The 21,223-nt window shown below is 35.0% G+C and overlaps 1 protein-coding gene across 2 annotated transcripts in view; it reads right to left on the bottom strand.

The window, feature by feature from the left end:
- The window catches only part of RB1 (RB transcriptional corepressor 1), a 119,269-nt gene that overhangs the window by 58,309 nt on the left and 39,737 nt on the right, over positions 1-21,223 (bottom strand). For both annotated transcript variants that reach the window (XM_069601319.1, XM_069601318.1), the window contains exons 8-17: positions 20,145-20,287; positions 17,186-17,263; positions 13,286-13,395; positions 12,240-12,317; positions 9,784-9,871; positions 3,804-3,920; positions 2,301-2,357; positions 2,187-2,218; positions 2,027-2,103; positions 855-1,051 (exon numbers count right to left, since the gene is read on the bottom strand). In XM_069601319.1, coding sequence (XP_069457420.1) covers positions 855-1,051; positions 2,027-2,103; positions 2,187-2,218; positions 2,301-2,357; positions 3,804-3,920; positions 9,784-9,871; positions 12,240-12,317; positions 13,286-13,395; positions 17,186-17,263; positions 20,145-20,287 — 977 coding nt within the window. The remainder of the gene's footprint in view (positions 1-854; positions 1,052-2,026; positions 2,104-2,186; positions 2,219-2,300; positions 2,358-3,803; positions 3,921-9,783; positions 9,872-12,239; positions 12,318-13,285; positions 13,396-17,185; positions 17,264-20,144; positions 20,288-21,223) is intronic.

The raw sequence follows: 21,223 nt of genomic DNA, 5'->3' as shown, positions 1-21,223 counted from the left end.
ACAAGAAAAGCACAAAGAAACAAGTTATCTCTTAGCCATTACATTTTTAAAATATAAAAAAATTTAAAACTACATTTACATGAAGATTAAGATTCTAATATAACTAAAGCCTTAATTTTTTCACTGTCATTTCTATATGCTGATAGAAATGAAAAGATGTAAGCTTAGCACGCAACAGTTTCAAAAGAAACCAACTGTATATCAATCTGCAAACCTGATGATTAACAAAGTATTGCCCAACTATGAAGATTTAAAGAGCATAACAGAAGTACTTCATATAAATGGTTTATTATTACTACATAGGAAATATAACCTTTCTTTAAATAAAGCTTTATCAATAGCTTATATGCTATAAATAGACTACCTAGAATATTCTTTTTGCCCATACAGTGCTATAAGCAATAACTACATCTGTGTAGATTTTAGATTATGTTTAACAAAGGGACAAAAAAAATCAAATTAAATTGAAATAAAAATTTGTACTTTTAAATCATCTCAATAGCCTGTCAATTTTTTTTTAATTATTCTGTTGAAATTTAAGACCAGACATTTAAATTTTCAAACATGACACTCCTACTTTAAATAAAGTTCCCAACTACTTTAAAGAATTCTGCTTTGTTTTGAAGTGCCAAGCTTTAAGAAAAGCAATTCATAATAAATTCCTATATGAGATAGTCTGGAGAGCTCAAAGACACCATTCTATTGATAATATTTCACTTGATTCTTGGGCTCTACTTGGAAATCATTAAATCGCATATTTGCTCGAGGTAAATTTTAACAAATACATCTCACTAACAGATAACTGTTATCCATATGCATATGAACATCTTTAACTATTTCAGCTAGTTACTTACTGAGAGCCATGCAAGGGACTCCATGATCCGATGTTCACATCGTTCTAAATGTTTAATCATTTCTCTGGTCAGGTTGGCTTCTGCTTTGATGAAACTTTCAATCACTTTGTAAAAATCAAAAGCTTTTAAGTTAAATACATTCAGAATCCATGGGAAGGATAGATCTGTCCCAGTATCCAGGCTCTGAGACATACTTCCTAAAAATGAAAGAAAAATATAACTTAGGAATGAAACAGAAAGTCTTGAATTACATTATTTTTCAGTTCAAAGGTTTTATTAAACAAAAAATTAAAACACACTAGAAAGGCTAAACAAAAAAATTTATTTAAAAAGGAATTTTTTATTCTGGAGTCCACAGACTCCTAGGAAATAGGCTTCCCAAGTCTGAGGGCATACGATGTATGTCTCTTTTAGACAGAAGGCTCATAGCTTATATCAAATTTTCAAAGATTTAAATTTTCTAAACTTGTATCAGGGACAGGCTTAACATCCAACCAGTAATGCACTGGCATATCCATTTAACTGTCTCATTAATCGTTGATAAAGAGGGGAAGTGATTGTTTAGATTTTGATAATTTGGTTAGAAAAATCTGTTTCAATTGTGCATTTCTTGGTTATATTAGTTATGTAATATATTTGTATTCTTAGACAAATTTTTTTCTTTTGTTTTTTACAAACAAAACTTTTTTGACAGTCGCAAGATTATTTGCAAAGTAATAATACATGTTGAAAATTGTATTTTAAAAAACCACTATTGGTGCCTCTGTTCCATTTATCTGGCAGATTTCAGTTCCAACCTTTGGTCTCATAACCACTGAATATATATATGTGGCAGTGCTTCCTTATCAGTGGAAGCTGCTCAATAGTACTTCTCAGGGATTTTACAATCTCCTAAGTCTTTAAAAGGGTAATAGGTACATTTCCTGGATTCAGTATAGACCAAAATAGAGACCTTGTGAAAGTATTCCCAAGATGATTTGAAATAATCCAAGTTCACAAGCCGTTCTAAGATGACCAATTACATTCTTTCGTATATAATGATTTAAATATGCATTTCTTCTCCTTAACTTCTCTAACTCCTACCCTCCTAAAAAAACCCACACAACACCTCAGATAAGTTTTTTAAAACTTTAAATTGAACTAGAATGTTTATTTACTAAAATTTAACTTACTGCTATAGGTAGCCATTACAACCTCAAGAGCGCATGCCAACAAAGACATATGAAAGATGTTGTCATTCAGGAGTTTGCTAAAGGAAAAAAAGAATGATTTTTGTAACATTTACTTTTATAAAAAAAAAAAAGAAATTGTTTTACTAAAACAAAAATTTACCTAAAATTTTGAATGGATAATCGTTCTTCTTCCTAAAACAGATTTAAAAAATTAACTGAAGCCTTCTTTGCATTAGCAATTAATTTTTTTTCTATTATATTCTTTTAAACTTACTGATTTAAGCATGGATTCCATTACTCGGTAATACAATCGGACTCCAAGTTTGTATCGCTACAAAGAAATTAAAAAAAATCAGATCCCACTATTTTAGAAAACATAACAATTACTAATTTGTAAAAAGTTTTGCCCTGAGACACATCTCTGACCCTTCTTAGAAATATGGCTACCAAGACAGCACAAAAGCTAGCTTGTCTAAAACCGAGGAAACTGAAAGTGCTGGTCACTCAGTTGAGTCCGACTCTCTGTGACCCCATATAAAATGACGGTTTTCACATTCCTGATAAATTTTCAAGAGGAGGGGTCCAGTATATGGTTTTCCTACATTCCTACTTCAGTCTACATTGTAACAGATATATATGTACTAAGAATGTATTATATGTTAGTGTTAGTTGCTCAGTCATGTCCAACTCTCTACGACCCCATGGACTGTAGCCCACCAGGCTCCTCTGTCCATGGGATTCTATAGGCAAGAATACTGTAGTGGGTAGCCATTCCCTTCTTGAGGGGATCTTCCCAACCCAGGGACTGAACCTGGGTCCACTGTATTGCACACTGATTCTTTACCATCTGAGCCAGTGGGGAACCTAGTACTGTTCTAACTATTTTACACATGAATGAAACACTTCTGTGACCTAGTACATGTAGTTAAGATAGCTCTCCAGGATTAAGAGAATAGTACCTTTCCAAAAAGCTGGCAAAGGTAAAAATCAGATCTAAAGGGTCTTATCAGCAAAAAGTTTTAATCAAATAACTAGTTTCCGTTAGTTTAAAAAACAGTCCAATTTTAAATAAACACAAATATACATCATAATCCTTCATTCCAAATTATGACCAAAAGAACTTTTAAATATAATTGTTTAAAATACAGCTGGTATCAAAATATAACCTCATTACACTAAAGTAAATATGTATAGTAGATTACAGTTTTCAAATATATTTTATATATTACCTCAGTAATGCCACAAAGTAAAGCAAATATAGAAACCTGACAGCTCATATATGAAAGAGCCAGATATGAAACCAGGGCTCGGATCCAGAGCCCATTCTCTTGCCAAATATTAGTTTTAGATTTTCTGAAATAATAACAGCAATAGTAAAAGTAACATCATTCAATAATACCACTAATAAATGGCATGTATAATATTCCATTCATTTAAGTATGTGCATACATAATATTTCATATGTGTAAAAGTTAAAGAATATACACCAAAAACTTAATATCAACAAGATTTTGATTTTTTTTTTACTTGTACTTTCTAAAATTTACATAAGTTTTCTAAAATTTTCTACATGTTTCTTTTTGGTTTCTGTAATAGAGTAAGGAGAGCTAGCCCATAAAGTTTTTTCCAAATAGCATCATACACAGCCGACTAGTATATGGTATATGGTAGCTGCCAAAATTTTATACTATTAGATAGCATTTATACAACTTGGACAGATGCTGCATTTGAAATTATTTACTATACAGTGGTACTCATCAAAATGAGTTCAAGTTACCTGTGATCCAATTTCCATACATCCTTGTCCCACAGCTTTAGCAAATTTCTCTTTAAAGATGTCCCCAATATCCTTCACTCTTTTCAGGATACTTTCCTTTGGATTCACTGTACAATTCTTTAAGAAGGAAAAATAGAAATTAAGATAGAGGATACTGTCTAACCAGAGAATTAACACTTTCTGTTCTATAATAGCATGACTTATTAATTTCAATTGTTTATACTTTGAAAACACTTCACAATAAATAAGTAAATACAACTACTGAAAATATGAGAAATATAAAGCATTCCATTCTGGGATGATAGGGACCAAAAACTACCAGACTACAACTAAAAAACCCCTATTATCTAAATTTTCTGCTGGCAATTTAGGAAAGAATTGTTAGCCCTTCCCTTAGATTTTACAACTGATACCAAAGAAAAAGAGTTATTCATAAAAGACACAAATGAAAGTACTGCATGCTCAAGGAAATTAATAGTTAAAATATTCATAATACTCAAAGCAATCTACAGATTCAAAAAATTCCTGTCAAAATTTCAAGGTATTTAACAGAGTAGAGCAGCTGTATGTAGAACCACAGAAGACCCCAAACAGCCAAAGCAATCTTGAGAAAGAAGAACAAAGCTGGAGGCATCAAACTATACTGTAAAGCAGTAATCAAAACAGTTTGCTTTGGTATAAAAACATAGATCAATGGAAGAGAACCGAGAGCTCCAAAATAAACCCATGCATATGATCAATTAATTACCACAAAAGAGTCAATAATACAAAATATTAAGTAAGGAATGGGACAATTTCTTTAATAACTGTGCTGCTAAAACTGGATAACCAGTTTCAAAAAACTGAAATTATATCACTATCTTACTCTACACACAAAAATTAACACAAAATGGATTAAAGACTTGAACATAAGACCTGAAACCATGAAACTCTTGGAAGAAAACATGGATGGTAAACTCCCTGTCATTAGTCTTGGAGATATTTTGGAATTGACTCCCCAAAAAAGGTAACAAAAGCAAAATATACAAGTGGAACTATTGCAAAGCAAAAAGCTCTGTAAAGGAAAGGAAACTATCAACAAAAAGAAAAGGCCACCTACAGGATAAGAGAAGATATTTGCAAATGATATATCTGATAAATGGTTAATAGCCAAACATAAAAAGAACTGATACAACTCAATACCAAACAAACAAAACAAAAAACTAGCTGATTAAAAAAGAGGCAGAGAACTGAATATACATCTTTCCAAAGAAGATATACAAATGGCCAACAATCACAAGAGAAGATGCTTAACAACTCTAATCATTCCCTGGAGGAGGGCATGGTAACCCACTCCAGTATTTGTGCCTGGAGAATATCATGGACACAGGAGCCTGGAGGGCTACAGTCCATGAGGTCTCAAAGAGAAATGGCTAATCATCAGAGAAATGCAAATCAAAACCATAATGGGATATCACCTCACACCTGTTTAATGGTTATTACCGAAAAGAGAATGAATAATAAGTGTTGGTGAGGATGTAGAGAACAGGTAACCCTTGTACACTACAGGTGGAAATCTAAATTGGTGCAACCACTATAGAAAACAATTTGGAGACTCATCAAAAAATTAAAAACAGAAATACCATAAAATCCGGCAACTTCACTTCTGGGTATTTATATGAAGAAAATGAAAACACTAATTTAAAAAATATTATGTACCCTTGTGTTCACTGCAGCATTATTTACAATAACCAAGAATGAAAGCAACCTAAGTGCCCATCAATAGATGAATAGATAAAGATGTGGTATACAGGTATTCCAAATAGGGAAAGGAATACGTCAAGGCTGTATATTGTCACCCTGCTTATTTAACTTATATGCAGAGTACATCATGAAAAATGCTGGGCTGGATGAAGCACAAGCTGGAATCAAGATTGCCAGGAGATATATCAATAACCTCAGATATGCAGATGACACCAACCTTATGACAGAAAGCAAAGAAAGAGCCTGTTGATGAAAGTGAAAGAGGAGAGTGAAAAAGTTGGCTTAAAGCTCAACATTCAGAAAACGAAGATCATGGCATCCGGTCCCATCACTTCATGGCAAATAGACGGGGAGACAGGAGAAACAGTGACAGACTTTATTTTGGGGGGCTTGAAAATCACTGCAGATGGTGACTGCAGCCATGAAATTAAAAGACGCTTCTTCCTTGGAAGAAAAGTTATGACCAAACTAAACAGCATATTAAAAAGCAGAGACATTACTTTGCCAACAAAGGTCCATCTAGTCAAAAATGTAGTTTTTCCATTAGTCACGCATAGATGTGAGAGTTGGACTATAAAGAAAGCTGCTGCTGCTGCTGCTAAGTCACTTTAGTCGTGTCCGACTCTGTGTGACCCCACAGACGGCAGCCCACCAGGCTCCCCTGTCCCTAGGATTCTCCAGGTAAGAACACTGGACTGGGTTGCCATTTCCTTCTCCAATGCATGAAAGTGAAAAGTTAAAGGGAAGTTGCTCAGTCGTGTCCGACTCTTCGCAACCCCATGGACTGCAGCCTACCAGGCTCCTCTGTCCATGGGATTTTCCAGGCAAGAGTACTGGAGTGGGGTGCCATCGCCACCGAAGAACTGACACTTTTGAACTGTGGTGTTAGAGAAGACTCTTGAAAGTCCCATGGACTGCAAGGAGATCCAACCAGTCCATCCTAAAGGAAATCAGTCCTAAATATTCATTGGAAGGGCTGATGCTGAAGCTGAACTCCAATACTTTGGCCACCTGATGTGAAGAACTGACTCAATGGAAAAGACCCTGATGCTGGGAATGACTGAAGGCAGGAGAAGGGGGTGACAGAGGATGAGATGGTTGGACGGCATCACTGACTTGATGAACGTGAGTTTGAACTCTGGGAGTTGGTGAAGGACAGTGAAGGCTGGCATGCTGCAGTCCATGGGGTTGCAAAGTGTCAGACACAACTGAGCAACTGAACTGAACTGGACTGATACAGGTGTATGGGCTTCCCTGGTAGCTCAGCTGGTAAAAGAACCCACCTGTAATACAGGAGACCCCGGTTCGATCCCTGGATGGGGAAGATCCCCTGGAGAAGTGATAGGCTACCCAATTCAGTATACTTGGACTTCCCTGATGGCTCAGATGGTAAAGAATCTGCCTGCTGGAGAATCCCCTTGGATAGAGGAGTCTGGCGGGCTACAGTCCATGGGGTCATAAAGAGTCAGATATGACTGAGCAACTAAGCATAGCAGAGCACATATAAGTATATATATATATATACAATGGAATATTATTTGGTGGTAGTTTAGTCACTAAGTTGTGTCCAACTCTTGCAACCCTATGGACTGTAGCCTCCCAGGTTCTTCTGTCCATGGGATTCTCCATGCAAGAATACTGGAGTGGGTTGCCATTTCCTTCTCCAGGGGATCTTCCTCACCCAGAAATCAAACCCGGGTCTCCTATACTGCAGGCAGATTCTTTACCGACTGAGCTATGAGGGATGACCCATTCCCTATGAGGGGATATTATTTGGCCATAAACAAAAAAGAAACCTTGCCATTTGTGACAACAAGTATGGATGTAGAGAATATTATGCTAAATGAAGTAGATCAGACAAAGAAAGCAAATATTATATGATTTCACTTATATATGAAATCTAAAAAACAAAACAAATGAACAAATGTAACAAAACAGAAACCATCATAGACATAGAGAACAAACAGAAGGGAGGGTGTGGGTAAAGAGAGAAACAGGTGAGGAAGACTAAGAGGCACAAACTTCGAGTTACAAAATACATGAGTTATGGGTATGAAATGTACAGTGTGGGGTATACAGCCAATAATTATGTAATATCTTTGTATGGAGACAAAAGGTAACTAGATTTACTGTGGTGATCATTCTGAGATGTACAGAAATACTGAATCACTATACTGTGTACCAGAAACTAACCAAGACTTGCAGGTCAATTATACTTCAAAGACAGACAAACTCATAGAAAAAAAGATCACATTTGTAGTTACTAGAGGCAGGGGACGGTGGGAGGGGGAACTGGATGAAGGCAGACGAAAGGTACAAATTTCCAGTTATAAGATAAATAAGTACTAGGGATGTAACACACAATATGATAAATATAATTAACACTGCTGTATGTTATACATGAAAGTTGTTAAGAGAGCAAATCCAAGAGTTCTCGTTACAAGGAAAAGAATTTTCTTCAGTTTCTTTTATTTTGTATCCAAATGAGACAATGGATGTTCACTAAATTTATTGAGGTCATCATTTCATGATGTATGTAAGTCAAATCACTATGCTGTATGTATAAACTTGTACAGAGCAATATGCCAATCATATCTCAATAAAACTGGTAAGAAAAAAATGTCTATAGCTTCTAATATTTTACTTACACAAGTAAGGAAGATGGCACTGATTTTTAAAATGAAGAAACCAAGAAACAAATTCAGAGAAAAACTTAATGATTTTCAAGATATGCCCCCTCTGAGACAGGCAATTTGTAGTGTATGCAAAACTTTGCAGCCAAACTGTTGCACTCCATTTAATGTTAACCTTTAAACTAAGTTCTGGAAAATATCTCTGAGGCAGAATTTTCTGCTCAATAGAAATAGTTTAAAATAAAAAAGAGGTCCTACATACTTTAAATGCTGGAGGAAATAGCAAAAACAATATTTAAGGAAACAGACTGTCATTCTTTTTACTTATATCATCATCCCTTCTAAAAGTTCTAAGTAACTGAGTACCTATGTTTAGGAACTATTCTTGTGCTACAAATTACCCAGAAATAAAAACAACTTTATGCAAATTGGACAAAGAAAATCAGTTCTGAGCCAACACAGTTATGAATATGATGACAGAAAAATACTTTGTTAATCCCTGGGGGGGAATATAAGCAAGAAGGCAACAAAGACAACGACAAAACCACAGGCAGCTTATGATATTAAATAGAATGTTAACCAAACAAAGCACACAGTTACTGGATAAGCCAAACTTTAGTAAGTCTTCAAGCCTCATCCCGCTTCCACAGAGGAGCCTTTCAGTCAGTCCCAAGCCTCATCTAATTTTAAAGGAGGAAAGGAACAAGCACGCAATACAGACACTAGCCTTCATTCTCTTTCTTTCTCACTCCCTTTTTTTAAGGGGAGGGAGGATGGCAGGTGCCTTTCAGATATCAAACTCAGGGTCTATCAGGAGTATATACTGTAATGAACACAGGGCCATACAGTAAAAATAAATGAAAATGGACTAAATAAAAAAGACTGCAGAGATATGACAAATATTAAATCCTATCTAATGTCACATTCAAAGGAAGTATCTTAACAGCAGCCAGAGGGAAAAGATAGATTAACTATAAAGAAATATCTGAATTGACAGAAAACGTCTTACTAGCAACAATGAGAGTCAGGAAGTAGTAAAGTAATACCGTCAAACTACTAAGGGAAAGTAAAGGTCAACCTAAAATAGAAGATCCAGGTAAACCGCCTCACCAAAAATAAGAATAAAGTTATTTTAAGCAAGAAATAAAACACAAAGCTTGTAAACTCATATCAAACTAACTCTCACTAAAGGAATTATTAAAAGATGTATAGGGGCATGGAAACTCAAGAGGGAGGCGATATAGTTATGACTGACTCACACTGTTGTTTGGTAGAAATCAACACAACATTGTAAAGCAATTATCCTCCAATTAAAAAAAAAGATGTATCTGAAGAAAGAAGAAAATAAAAATGGAAGAGAGGTCTAAGCTGCAAGAAAGAATGGTGAGCAAGACAAACAGTACCCAGGAGAAAATCTGAAAATAACACTGTCCAAATAAAACACTACTACTAATAATATCTAATTTGGAATTAAAAAGAAAAGCAAGAAATAAGATAATAGACAACTTATTGGGAAATGGGTGTTTAAAAAAACAGTATTTTAACTTCTAATTTCAAATTTGTTTGCCAAGATATCATAATAAAGTGTTTCACATATGGCTTACATTAAAATAGGAAATCAGATTTTCCGATGGTTGATCACTCGCTGAGTTTAAGATCATCATTAATTGTTGGATAGTATTCATAACAGTCCTAGAAAAAAATATGAATAAATGTTAAGAAATGAAGTAACAAAAAGAACAAATGACTTGTATCTATGTCATAAGTTACACTTCTCTTCAATCTCACTGTCTCTTGTTAATCTTTAAGAAGTTCTCTGAAATAAGACTTTACAAATCCCTTAGTGTACTGCTGCTTATAAGGAATTAACGTTTTAGTTAGATCTTTAAGAATTGATATGTTCATAATGTTTATAATTTTAAAACAGATATGCTTATTTACTAATATAACTATATATCAATAAAACAATTGATAAAAGTAATGACATTGTTTTAAGGACAAAAGGGCATCAAAATGGTAATATTTTAAGCAAACGTTACAATTAAATATCAAAACTAGTCAAATAAAGACTAAGATATTTAATAACTCAAGTAAAGAACCAAGTGACTCTCTTTTACAGAGATCTTCAAGATGAAGGCATACCTGATTTTAGAAGTCATCATTACTAAAATGTGAATGTAGGTTAATCTCTTATAATTTTGTGTGTATTGGGGGTACATGGTAAATATTAATAATCCAATTTTGGAGTAGAAGTACATTGCTACTCCGTATGCACTGTTTAAAGATGCAAAAAGCTGGTGAATGTTTATGGCCGAAAGGTTCCTTAAACATTATTTAATAATCCATGTTTGGTTCTCAGTCAAGCCTCTCGAAACTGACAGCTACAATTCCTCGACTTTTGAAAATAACACTTCTATGACATGTTGTACTAATTCTGTAAGCCACAATGACTAAAGTCATAAGTGACCAACTGCTAAAACCAAAAGATCTTTCTTATTTGGTCTGATACTTGGTTTTCTTGAGACATCTCCCACTCTAAAACACTTGCTCTTTTCTGAAACTCCCTCCCTCCCTGACTTCTTTGGCTCCACTCTCTGGCCTCCCCAATCACACCTCTCATTCTTTTTAATCTAACTTCTATCTAGTCCTTAAATTCCAGCACTCTCAGTGTTCAGTCCTTAGTCATCCATCCTTGCTATTATAACCCTCACTTCAGAAAACCTCATCGGTTTTTCCGGTTTTAACTCTCCCTGCTGATTCCCAAAATCTATTATGTAAGATCCTTATATCCTACTACTTATTACATTATCTTCTTCACGTCCCATAAATTCCTTAAGAAAAATATTCTAAATTTGAATTCATCAACTGTTTATCAAATCTCTTCTTCCTACTACCTATCTTTTGGTTTAGATCTTCAGCATCTCTCAAGTGAATTGCTGCAATGCAGGATTTTGACAGGGATTTTGACTCACTGTGTCTGTGGCAGGAGGATCAAGGCATATGTACTTTGGGGGAAAAAAAAACCTCCTCAGGTTATCTAATTTGCACCCGTGGTTAAGAACCAGATTGACAGGTCTCTCTATTTCTCACCACACCCTCCTCAGTCCCTCTCTTCACAGGTGACTATCATGTAAATTTTCAAAAACCAAGTCTGATTTTATCCTACCCCTGCTTAACCCATGTATAGCAACAGACTATATCCTGCACAAGCTGAAGTCCAAACTTCTGAGTATGGAATAATAATAAGGCCCTTCATGACCTAGTACCCACCCTCCTCCTCTGCCATTTCATCTTCCCATTTAGTCCGTCAGTACAAAGTTGCTTACAGTTCCCCTGACACATTGGGCTGTTTCATATGTCCATTCCTCTGCACGTGCTGTTGGGCTTCCGTGACACAAACTTACACGTTTCAAAATTCAGTTCAAACATCACTTCATAAAGTCCCTTCTGTGCCAAGCCTAAGTCTATTACTGCATTCAAACAAGAATGCATTTTTATACGTGTATGTAGTCATTTGAAAAAATTAATGATTGGTAACTCTGTATCAAGTATTATCTTAGGTCCTAATTATTTAATTTAACGGGGAACAAAAAAGTCATGGTACACTGCAGTATAAACTTAAAGGTTATTATGGGTATTGACAGAAACAAGTAAATACACAGATGAATTCATAACTATAAATTGTGATACACACTATGAAGGGAAGAACGGGATGCTGTGAAAAATAATAATTTCAGAGAGAAAGACATCTGCATTATATATTTGTATATACATGTAACAGGTATATATTGAGTGCTCTTTGTGTGCCAGATGTACTACTAATTGCCAATGATATTATTATTAAACATAGGTCTGTCTGCCCTTAAGGAGTATAACCTAGAATGAGAATGTGTTCCATTTTAGTAAATAAAAAAGAAAAGTGTTATCATTTGCTCTGTATATATCCCAGAAGGACTAGAACCATTTTTAATGTCTTTTCCTCACAAATGATTAAACCTGAAGCACTATAAAGCACTGATTAAATAATTATAACGAAAATCAAAAGTAAGAAAAGTCATACCTAACTGGAGTCTGTGGAAGAATCATATTCACCTCTTCATCAGGGTTACTTTTCCGTGGTGTTCTTTGCATTTCAAAACTAAATAGTGGTAAGCAAAGTAATTCAGACTGAAAATTTACAACTTGGCCTTTATGAGTCAAAAAAGCAGTATAATACCTTCTGTTGCCTCACGACATCATACAAAATGGTTAAGTAAGTAACAGAAGTTAAAGGAAATAGATGATCCAAAAGCTGCTTACACAAATAAAATTTCTTTTTTTCATCATCTTTTTAAAGTTAGGTTTCTTTCCACTAGGTTTACAGACAAACAGGTGTACAATCATTAAGAATTTTTCTGAAAGTGAAAGTTAGATGCTTGTTTTCTCTAGAATGTTAGATGTTGATGATATTACTAGCCAAGTTGTTCAGTATTAAAAAACATCAGCGCTCAAGTTTTTTAATCATTATGCCTTCCAAAATTTACTTTGGCTTAAATAAAATTAGAAACACTTTACCTGTGTTTAATTTTCCAAATCATATATACATATATGTATTTTAGCTAATATTAAACGATTTCATGCTTAACGACATAAAATTAACCATATAATCATTCAAAATTTTTGTACAAGCATATCTCATTTTACTGCACTTTGCTTTACTGTGATTCGCAGAATTGGTTTTTTAAAACATTGAAGGCTTGTAATCCTGCATTGTCAGATGACAGTTACCATTTTTAGCTATACGGTGTTCTTAAATTAAGGTATGTACATCATTTTTTTGGATATAAATCTATTGCACATTTAACAGACTATAGTACAATGTAAGTGTAACTCTTCCATGCACTGGGAAACTAAAAATATTTGTGTGACTTGCTTTATTATGGTATTTGCTTTATTGCAATGATGTAGAATGGAACCCATAATATCTCACAGGTTTGTCTGCAGTTATCTTAACCACTCCTATTTTAGGATTCTATACAACAATTCAAAAGAATATACTTTGGTATTATTAAGTTTTTAGAAAATGAACCAGCATATCAACAAATAATAATATATCATGTGTAATACCTGTCTGTAGGATCAGCCTGAAGAGTTTTATCATGATCCAGAAATAATCTTGCATCTAGATCTTTGTTTTTAAGGTAAATTTCTTCATATTGTTTAGAGAGATTTTCCACCTTAAAAAACAAAAAATATTGATGATTATCCCTTTCATGCCATTGTATCTCAGTATACATATTTAAACAATTTTTGTACCTAGAATATCACCTGGTTCTACATTACATAGACTTCACATGCAATATAAACAAAGGCATATATCTAAAAGTGAAGTATTTTAGTGCAAAACTAGCACACTTTTTTCAATTCTAATTTTAAATCTTGTTTTATGGATATATCCCATACTTTATCCAGACAAGAATCACCAACACTACAAAACAATCCTGAGATGGAAATGTAGATAAAAATAGATATATAACCACTTAATTGCCAAGATCCTCCATTCTATACATCTTTCACTTTTAATCTTCTACTCCAGTTACCAATATAAAATAATTTTTCAAACACTAACAAATCTTACCTATCTTTTCTAAATCCTTTGGTTTACTCATGCTTTCTTTAGTAACATATCTTGGGCATATCATCTCAATTAATTAGCCTAATTAACATACTTGCACAATTTATTTCCAATCTCAGACACTTTTCCAAATGCTAGAATCAATAATTCTTTTATCAGTCCTGGGTTCATAATTTTCCAATCATAATATAAAAACTAATGCCTCGTAGAAAATTATTTAACATGCCTTCTCCTGTGACTTTCTGAGAGTGCTAAAACTGCATTCTAAAAGGAGCAGTAGGAAGAAATTCATTTAAATGTAAACTTTGTGCTTGCCCGCATAAGTTTTTTAGGCAATGCAGGCATTCCTATTTGTTTAATCAATGTTCCTGCCCTGTCTCAGTGAGGCACTCAATATCAACAGGTTATTGACTAGTAGCCGTTAGTGCTACATAATATAAAGTTTATCTTGAATTTTCTAACCTTGTAATCCTTTCAAAGGGAAAAAAATTACAAATGCCTAAGATTCTTTAGAGTTGTCAATACCGTATTTTTTGATATGTAAGTTGGTAACAGGACGCAGTAATACACCATCCGGCCCCTTCTGGCTTCCTTAGTGCCATGTCTTACCAGTCCCTGCTCTGTATCCCAACTTTAAGGAGTTAGTTGGAGTTCACTGAACAGACGATACTATCACATATCACTGCGCCCTTGAATCTATAATTTCCAACTCCTGGAAATGCTACTTCTCATAAATCTTACTCCATTCAGAAATCACATCATCTCCAAAGAATTTTGTGCAAAATCTACCTGGCCCGATTTGAATTAGGTACCCCTCCTCTGAGACGTCCCCACACCCTGTGTACACATCTATTAAACTCTTGTAGACTCCTATTAGTAATGTTCTACGTATGTCTCTCTCTTCCACTAGCATCATAAGGACAATGACTGTGAGTTAAATCTCTACAATGACGACGTGTAGCATGATGCCTGGCACATGTTAAGCACTCACTGAGTAACTGATGAATAAATAAGTTAGTTAATTCAAGGACTAGCTACCAACTCAGGTCACAGAATCAGCAATCTAGCTCTCTGATTTCATGTCTTTTGGTCTTGGTGACTGATGCTCAGTCAGTTCAGTTCAGTCACTCAGTCGTGTCCGACTCTTTGGACCCCATGAATCGCAGCACGCCAGGCCTCCCAGTCCATCACCAACTCCCAGAGTTCACTCAAACTCACGTCCATCGAGTCAGTGATGCCATCCAGCCATCTACACCCTCTGTTGTCCCCTTCTCCTCCTGCCCCCAATCCCTCCCAGCATCAGAGTCTTTTCCAATGAGTCAACTCTTTGCATGACATGGCCAAAGTACTGGAGTTTCAGCTTTAGCATCATTCCTTCCAAAGAAATCCCAGGGCTGATCTCCTTCAGAATGGACTGGTTGGATCTCCTTGCAGTCCAAGGGACTCTCAAGAGTCTTCTTCTCCAACACCACAGGTCAAAAGCATCAATTCTTCGGCGCTCAGCTTTCTTCACAGTCCAACTCTCACATCCATACATGACTACTGGAAAAACCATAGCCTTGACTAGATAGACCTTCGTTGGCAAAGTAATGTCTCTGCTTTTTAATATGCTATCTAGGTTAATCATAACTTTCCTTCCAAGGAGTAAGCTTCTTTTAATTTCATGGCTGTAGTCACCATCTACAGTGATTTTGGAGCCCAAAAATATAAAGTCTGACACTGTTTCCACTGTTTCCCCATCTATTTCCCATGAAGTGATGGGACCAGATGCCATGATCTTAGTTTTCTAAATGTTGAGCTTTAAGCCAACTTTTTCACTTGCCTCTTTCACTTTTATCAAGAGGCTTTTTAGTTCCTCTTCACTCTCTGCCATAAGGGTGGTGTTATCTGCATATCTGAGGTTACTGATATTTCTCCTGGTAATCTGGACTTCCCTGCTGGCTCAGACGGTAAAGCGTCTGTCTATAATGTGGGAGACTGGGTTCAATCCCTGGGTCAGGATGATCCCCTGGAGAAGGAAATGGCAATCCACTCCAGTACTACTGCCTGGAAAATCCCATGGACAGAGGAGCCTGTTAGGCTACAGTCCATGGGGTCGCAAAGAGTCGGACATGACTGAGTGAATTCACTTCACTTCACTTCAATCTTGACTCCAGCTTGTGCTTCTTCCAGCCCAGCGTTTCTCATGATGCACTCAGCAAATCTGGAAAACTCAGCAGTGGCCATGGACTGGAAAAGGTCAGTTTTCATTCCAATCCCAAAGAAAGGCAATGACAAAGAATGCTCAAACTACCGCACAACTGCACTCATCTCACATGCTAGTAAAGTAATGCTCAAAATTCTCCAAGCCAGGCTTCAGCAATACACGAACTGTGAACTTCCTGATGTTTAAGCTGGTTTTCGAAAAGGCAGAGGAAGCAGAGATCAAACTGCCAACATCCGCTGGATCATCGAAAAAGCAAGAGAGTTCCAGAAAAACATCTATTTCTACTTTATTGACTATTCCAAAGCCTTTGACTGTGTGGATCACAAGAAACTGTGGAAAATTCTGAAAGAGATGGGAATACCAGACCACCTGACCCGCCTCTTGAGAAACCTATCTGCAGGTGACTGATGCTAGGTGTGTCTAAAACACTGCTTCACCATTGAGAACTTGCTCTTCATCATTTAGGCATCCTTTTCCCCACAAGTTACCACATAAAGTTCTCAGCTGTTCTGTTCTCACTGAAGAGCAAGACATTTGAGGCAAAATGTGAAAAGAAATAGATGGATGGCATATCACTAAGTTACAACATGTCTACAATATAATCACAGTCATTTCAACCAAAGCTATTTCCAATTAAGTACCCGAAAGAAGAAATTCCCTGGCAGTCCAGTAGTTAAGACTTGGTACTTTCACCACTGGGGCCCAGATCTGATCCCTAGCTGGGGAACTAAGATCCTGCAAGCTGCAGGGTACAGCCAAGAAAAAAAAAATACTCAAAAGGATGTTTCAAAATTCAGTAATGCCGATAATGTTGATGGCATTAATCAAGGCTTCTATGCTTAAAGAAGCATAATAAAGAAAATCAGAATAAATTAGATTGCAGAAATTTAAATATTTAAGGCATTTAGAAGTTCAAAAGCCTGCATTTTGATTTTCGAAAACTTTCAGCACAAATCAATGTCTAGTGCAAATGTTAAAATGTTGTTTACATATACATTTGAGCATATATCACAAAGGGCTTTTCTGTTACTATGTAAAATTGATTCACCACAATTTGACTTAGATTCTTTCCTTGAGTGAAAAATATTTAATATATAGTAAAGTAATATGGAATTTAGACAACTCTTCTTCCCTCCCCAAAATCCCGAAACATATTAACTTTTTATTACATTTTCATTCAGATTACCTCTGGAAGTCCATTAGAAGCTACAATTCCAAGAGAATTCATAAAAGGTATAAAATTTTTGAAATAAACATTTTTCACCTGAAAAAGATAAAGTTACAACATGACCATTGAAATTTTAAAAAACTGATTTTTTAACTGCTTTTGACTGGTTTTTTGACTGCCGCTATTAATACTAGAATGAGTGAACTGACATTTTGATCAATAAGTTACATTCAACTCAGTGTGATGTTTATTTATGATTAATACAATTATTCACTTTTAATTTATGTGAGGCAGATTTCAGGTCCTAAAATGGAGGTACAGGGGCCAGTTGTTAATGAAATGAGATTTATAAGAAGAAAATCCATTGAAACCAATTTCAAAATCCCATATTTAACAAGTGGTGAAAAGATCAGAGGCTCAAAAAAATAAGCAACCTGAGCAAAGTTACATAGCTAGGAAGCGACAGAGCCGGAATTGAAACCCAATCTGCCTAGCATCAAAGCCAAGGCTCTTTAACTTCGCTACACTGCCTCTGATTTCTCCCCAGAGAGTATTTTTGGGCCATTTCATACACATATCATAAAGCTTAATGTATACTGAGTCAATTATTTTAGCACAAATTTAGGAAAAGGACCTGCTTTTATAAGAAAATAATTTCACATACATATACCTGATCCAAACTTAGGATGACAATTTACAAAGCATAAAAGAGATGCTCAGACCCTGTTGTCAGCTATGCCATGGGAAGAAAGCAGTCACTGTCTACACTTCTCTAAAGAAGTTTCTCACAAAGAAACAAAACACTGCATTTCTCTACATTTTAAATTACAGTGTGCTAAGTAAATATTGGAGAAGGCAATGGCACCCCACTCCAGTAACTCTTGCCTGGAAGATCCCATGGATGGAGGAGCCTGGTAGGCTGCAGTCCATGGGGTCGCTAAGAGTCGGACACGACTGAGCGACTTCACTTTCACTCTTCACTTTCATGCATTGGAGAAGGAAATGGCAACCCACTCCAGTGTTCTTGCCTGGAGAATCCCAGGGACGGGGGAGCCTGGTGGGCTGCCGTCTCTGGAGTCGCACAGAGTCGGACACGACTGAAGCGACTTAGCAGTAGCAGCATAGCTAACAATTCTCTTCAAAACTGAATGAAAATGCTTTGTTTGGGACTTACGCAGTTTCATACAAACCTCCCCCACTATATTTAACATGGATAATAAAGACCATATTTGGAAAACCTGGAATTATATCTCTGACTATTCTATACTGACAAACTGTCATAGAATTGTAAGCAACTTACTTTTCTTTATATAACTTCCTTTACCAACTTTGGAGTCTGCATTTGTTAAGGTAGAAATAATTTAATATATGCCTATTAATCAGTTCCTATTTTCTACTTCACAAATAAGCTATAAGAATTAAGCTTCTATAATACTTAGTATTGTTTTCCAATTAATTCCCACTTAACTGGAATAATTATAATATGGGTAGTTCTATTTAACCAATTAGTATGACTGACCAATAATGATATGACCATAAATATAACTAACCAACAGTTATATAATCATAAATGCTATACACAAATAATATTACATATTTTAATATATAAAGTATCAAATTAATTGATATAAATTACCAAAGCTATTGATCACCTACACTTTATAAGTCACTGTTACATCATAAATTATGAAAGAATTATTTAAAAGGAAAACATGATTTATTCCTAATTTTTGGCAAGCAATTATATAAGGAGTTCTGAAATCCAGAGGTTTAACCACCAGGAATTAGAAAGCTGCCTTTATTTATATTCTTTATCTTGAAGGACTAAGCAGCAGACTGGAGTTAAAAAGAAAAAATTTCAACTACATTTGTCACCTTATTAGTGAAGATAATATGTTATTCTAGAAAAGTAAAAGAGTATATTATTTTGTGTAAAGTTGATATGTCTACATGTCTGTATCTATATATTTGATGAAATTAACAAAACTCATAGTGCCAAAATTCAGACTTGATAAATCACTCTAATACTTCTTAAACTAGATTTTGATATCATACCCCCATTCTTTCCCAGAGTTGACAGAGAAATTTCAAAGATGCGACATTTCATACAGTGAATTGTGGACAATATAACAATCTATGAGAGAAAGAGCGTGGCACAGTGAAAGCAGCACTGGTGGCAGATGTTCTGAAGCACACACTTTGTTAGTATCAGCTATCAGTCTCTAGAAGCTTGTCTGCTCATTAGTAAAAGGAGGCCAAGTACATTAATTCCAAGATTCCTTCCAGTTCTAACATTCCAGATTTTATTAACAAGATAAGCAATTCCTGGGTGTTCAATGTATCCTCTACCAGTCATTAACATCTGGTGTGATACTCAGAAACAGAGTAATTAATCAAGACTGAACAGAAATTTGGGCTTCCCTGGTGGCTAGCAATAAAGAATCTGCCTGCCAGTGCAGGAGACGCAGGTTTGATCCCTAAGTTGGGAAGATCCCTGAAGAAGGGAATGGCAACCCACTCCAGTATTCTTGCCTGGAGAATCCCATGGACAGAGGAGCCTAGTGGGCTACAGTCCACAGGGTTGCAAAGAGTTGGATACAACTTAGCGACTAACAACAAACAAATTTAATCTTGGTATCACTTATCACTAAAATCAAAACAATAGGGTTTTCTTAGTAGCTTACTCTAAAACATTAGGAGTATCAATAACCACAGAAGAATGAAGGAACAAATATATTTGAAAACTACTGCCTAAACCATGTACATTTCAGTGATTCCAGAATAAGGGAGCTATTCTCTTTAAAATCAAAGTAACTGAATATGAAAATTAAACTTTTTCTAAATATTTTGCTACTACAAAAGAGTTGGCACTAATTACAAAAAAGCAAGCTCATCATGAAAGAATCATATATTGTTAGGAAGAACTTACATCTAAATCTACTGTAACTATTTTAAAGAAATCATGAAGTTAAATTACCTCATCTATATTACATTCATGTTCTTTACAGAGAACTTCAATAATTCTTGTATCATTTTCTAGTTGTTTTGCTATCCGTGCACTCCTGTTCTGACCTCGCCTTGGTGTTCGAGGTGAACCATTAATAGGTATTACAGCTGTTTCTGTAAAAATGGTAAATTAGATAAGAACAATTGCACATTCCACTGTATAAAATAATGAAGTATTCTAATTATAACTTGGAAGGTTGGAAATAATCTTGGTAACATTCTGCTACTTTTACTTATTAGGCTTCATGAAAAAGCTAACAGCTTCATCTATTTACTGAATATCTATTATAAATTATATACTGGTAATAGTTTTTGCCATCCCTATTCTCTTCTGCCCCCAGCTGGTCCAAAAAGAAACCTAAAACTCCATAGACAAATATGAAAAAGGCAAGGGAAATAGCCAACTTATAAACTAATTTTAAGTGTATTCTACTCAGTTGGTAAGGGGGGAAAAATGTTTCCTATCTTTAAAGAATCTTAAGAATGTTAAGCATTATTTATGGATTCACTTTCAAGGTAAAGTATAAAAATAAGTTTTAAAAATTTTAGCAAATGCCATATAAATGATGATGATTAAAAAACATAAGCATACAAATATAATAATGTGACACTAAATTGTGATTTCAGAAAAAAAATCCCCTGGATTAATTTGAGCATTTTCAATTCAAACTGAATGTGGATTGAGCTATTAAAGAGATTATAGATGACTAAGTATAAAAAATATTAACTGCCTCTAGGCCCAAAAAGAAACTGAGAGGACAGAGGAACATGTTAGACTATACCATAGGATGCAATCAGTAAAAATTAAACCATGGAAAAGTCAACAGAAAAGGCCACCTGATTATTTAATAAATAAATTACAAGAAAAAAAAAGAGAAAGATAGATGGAGGAGGAATATTTTAAGTCCTAAAGTCGTATCAATCAATCACAAAGTATAGATGTTATTTAGATTCTGATTTAGTCAACCTATAAACATTTTTAATTACTTTTATAAAACAATTGAAAACATGGGCACCTACTAGATATCTGGTGGAATTAAGGAATCACTA

Source organism: Ovis canadensis, chromosome 10, assembly GCF_042477335.2.
Source record: "Ovis canadensis isolate MfBH-ARS-UI-01 breed Bighorn chromosome 10, ARS-UI_OviCan_v2, whole genome shotgun sequence".
Classification (NCBI taxonomy): Eukaryota; Metazoa; Chordata; class Mammalia; order Artiodactyla; family Bovidae; genus Ovis; species Ovis canadensis.
This window is presented reverse-complemented; position numbering and strand designations above follow the sequence as displayed.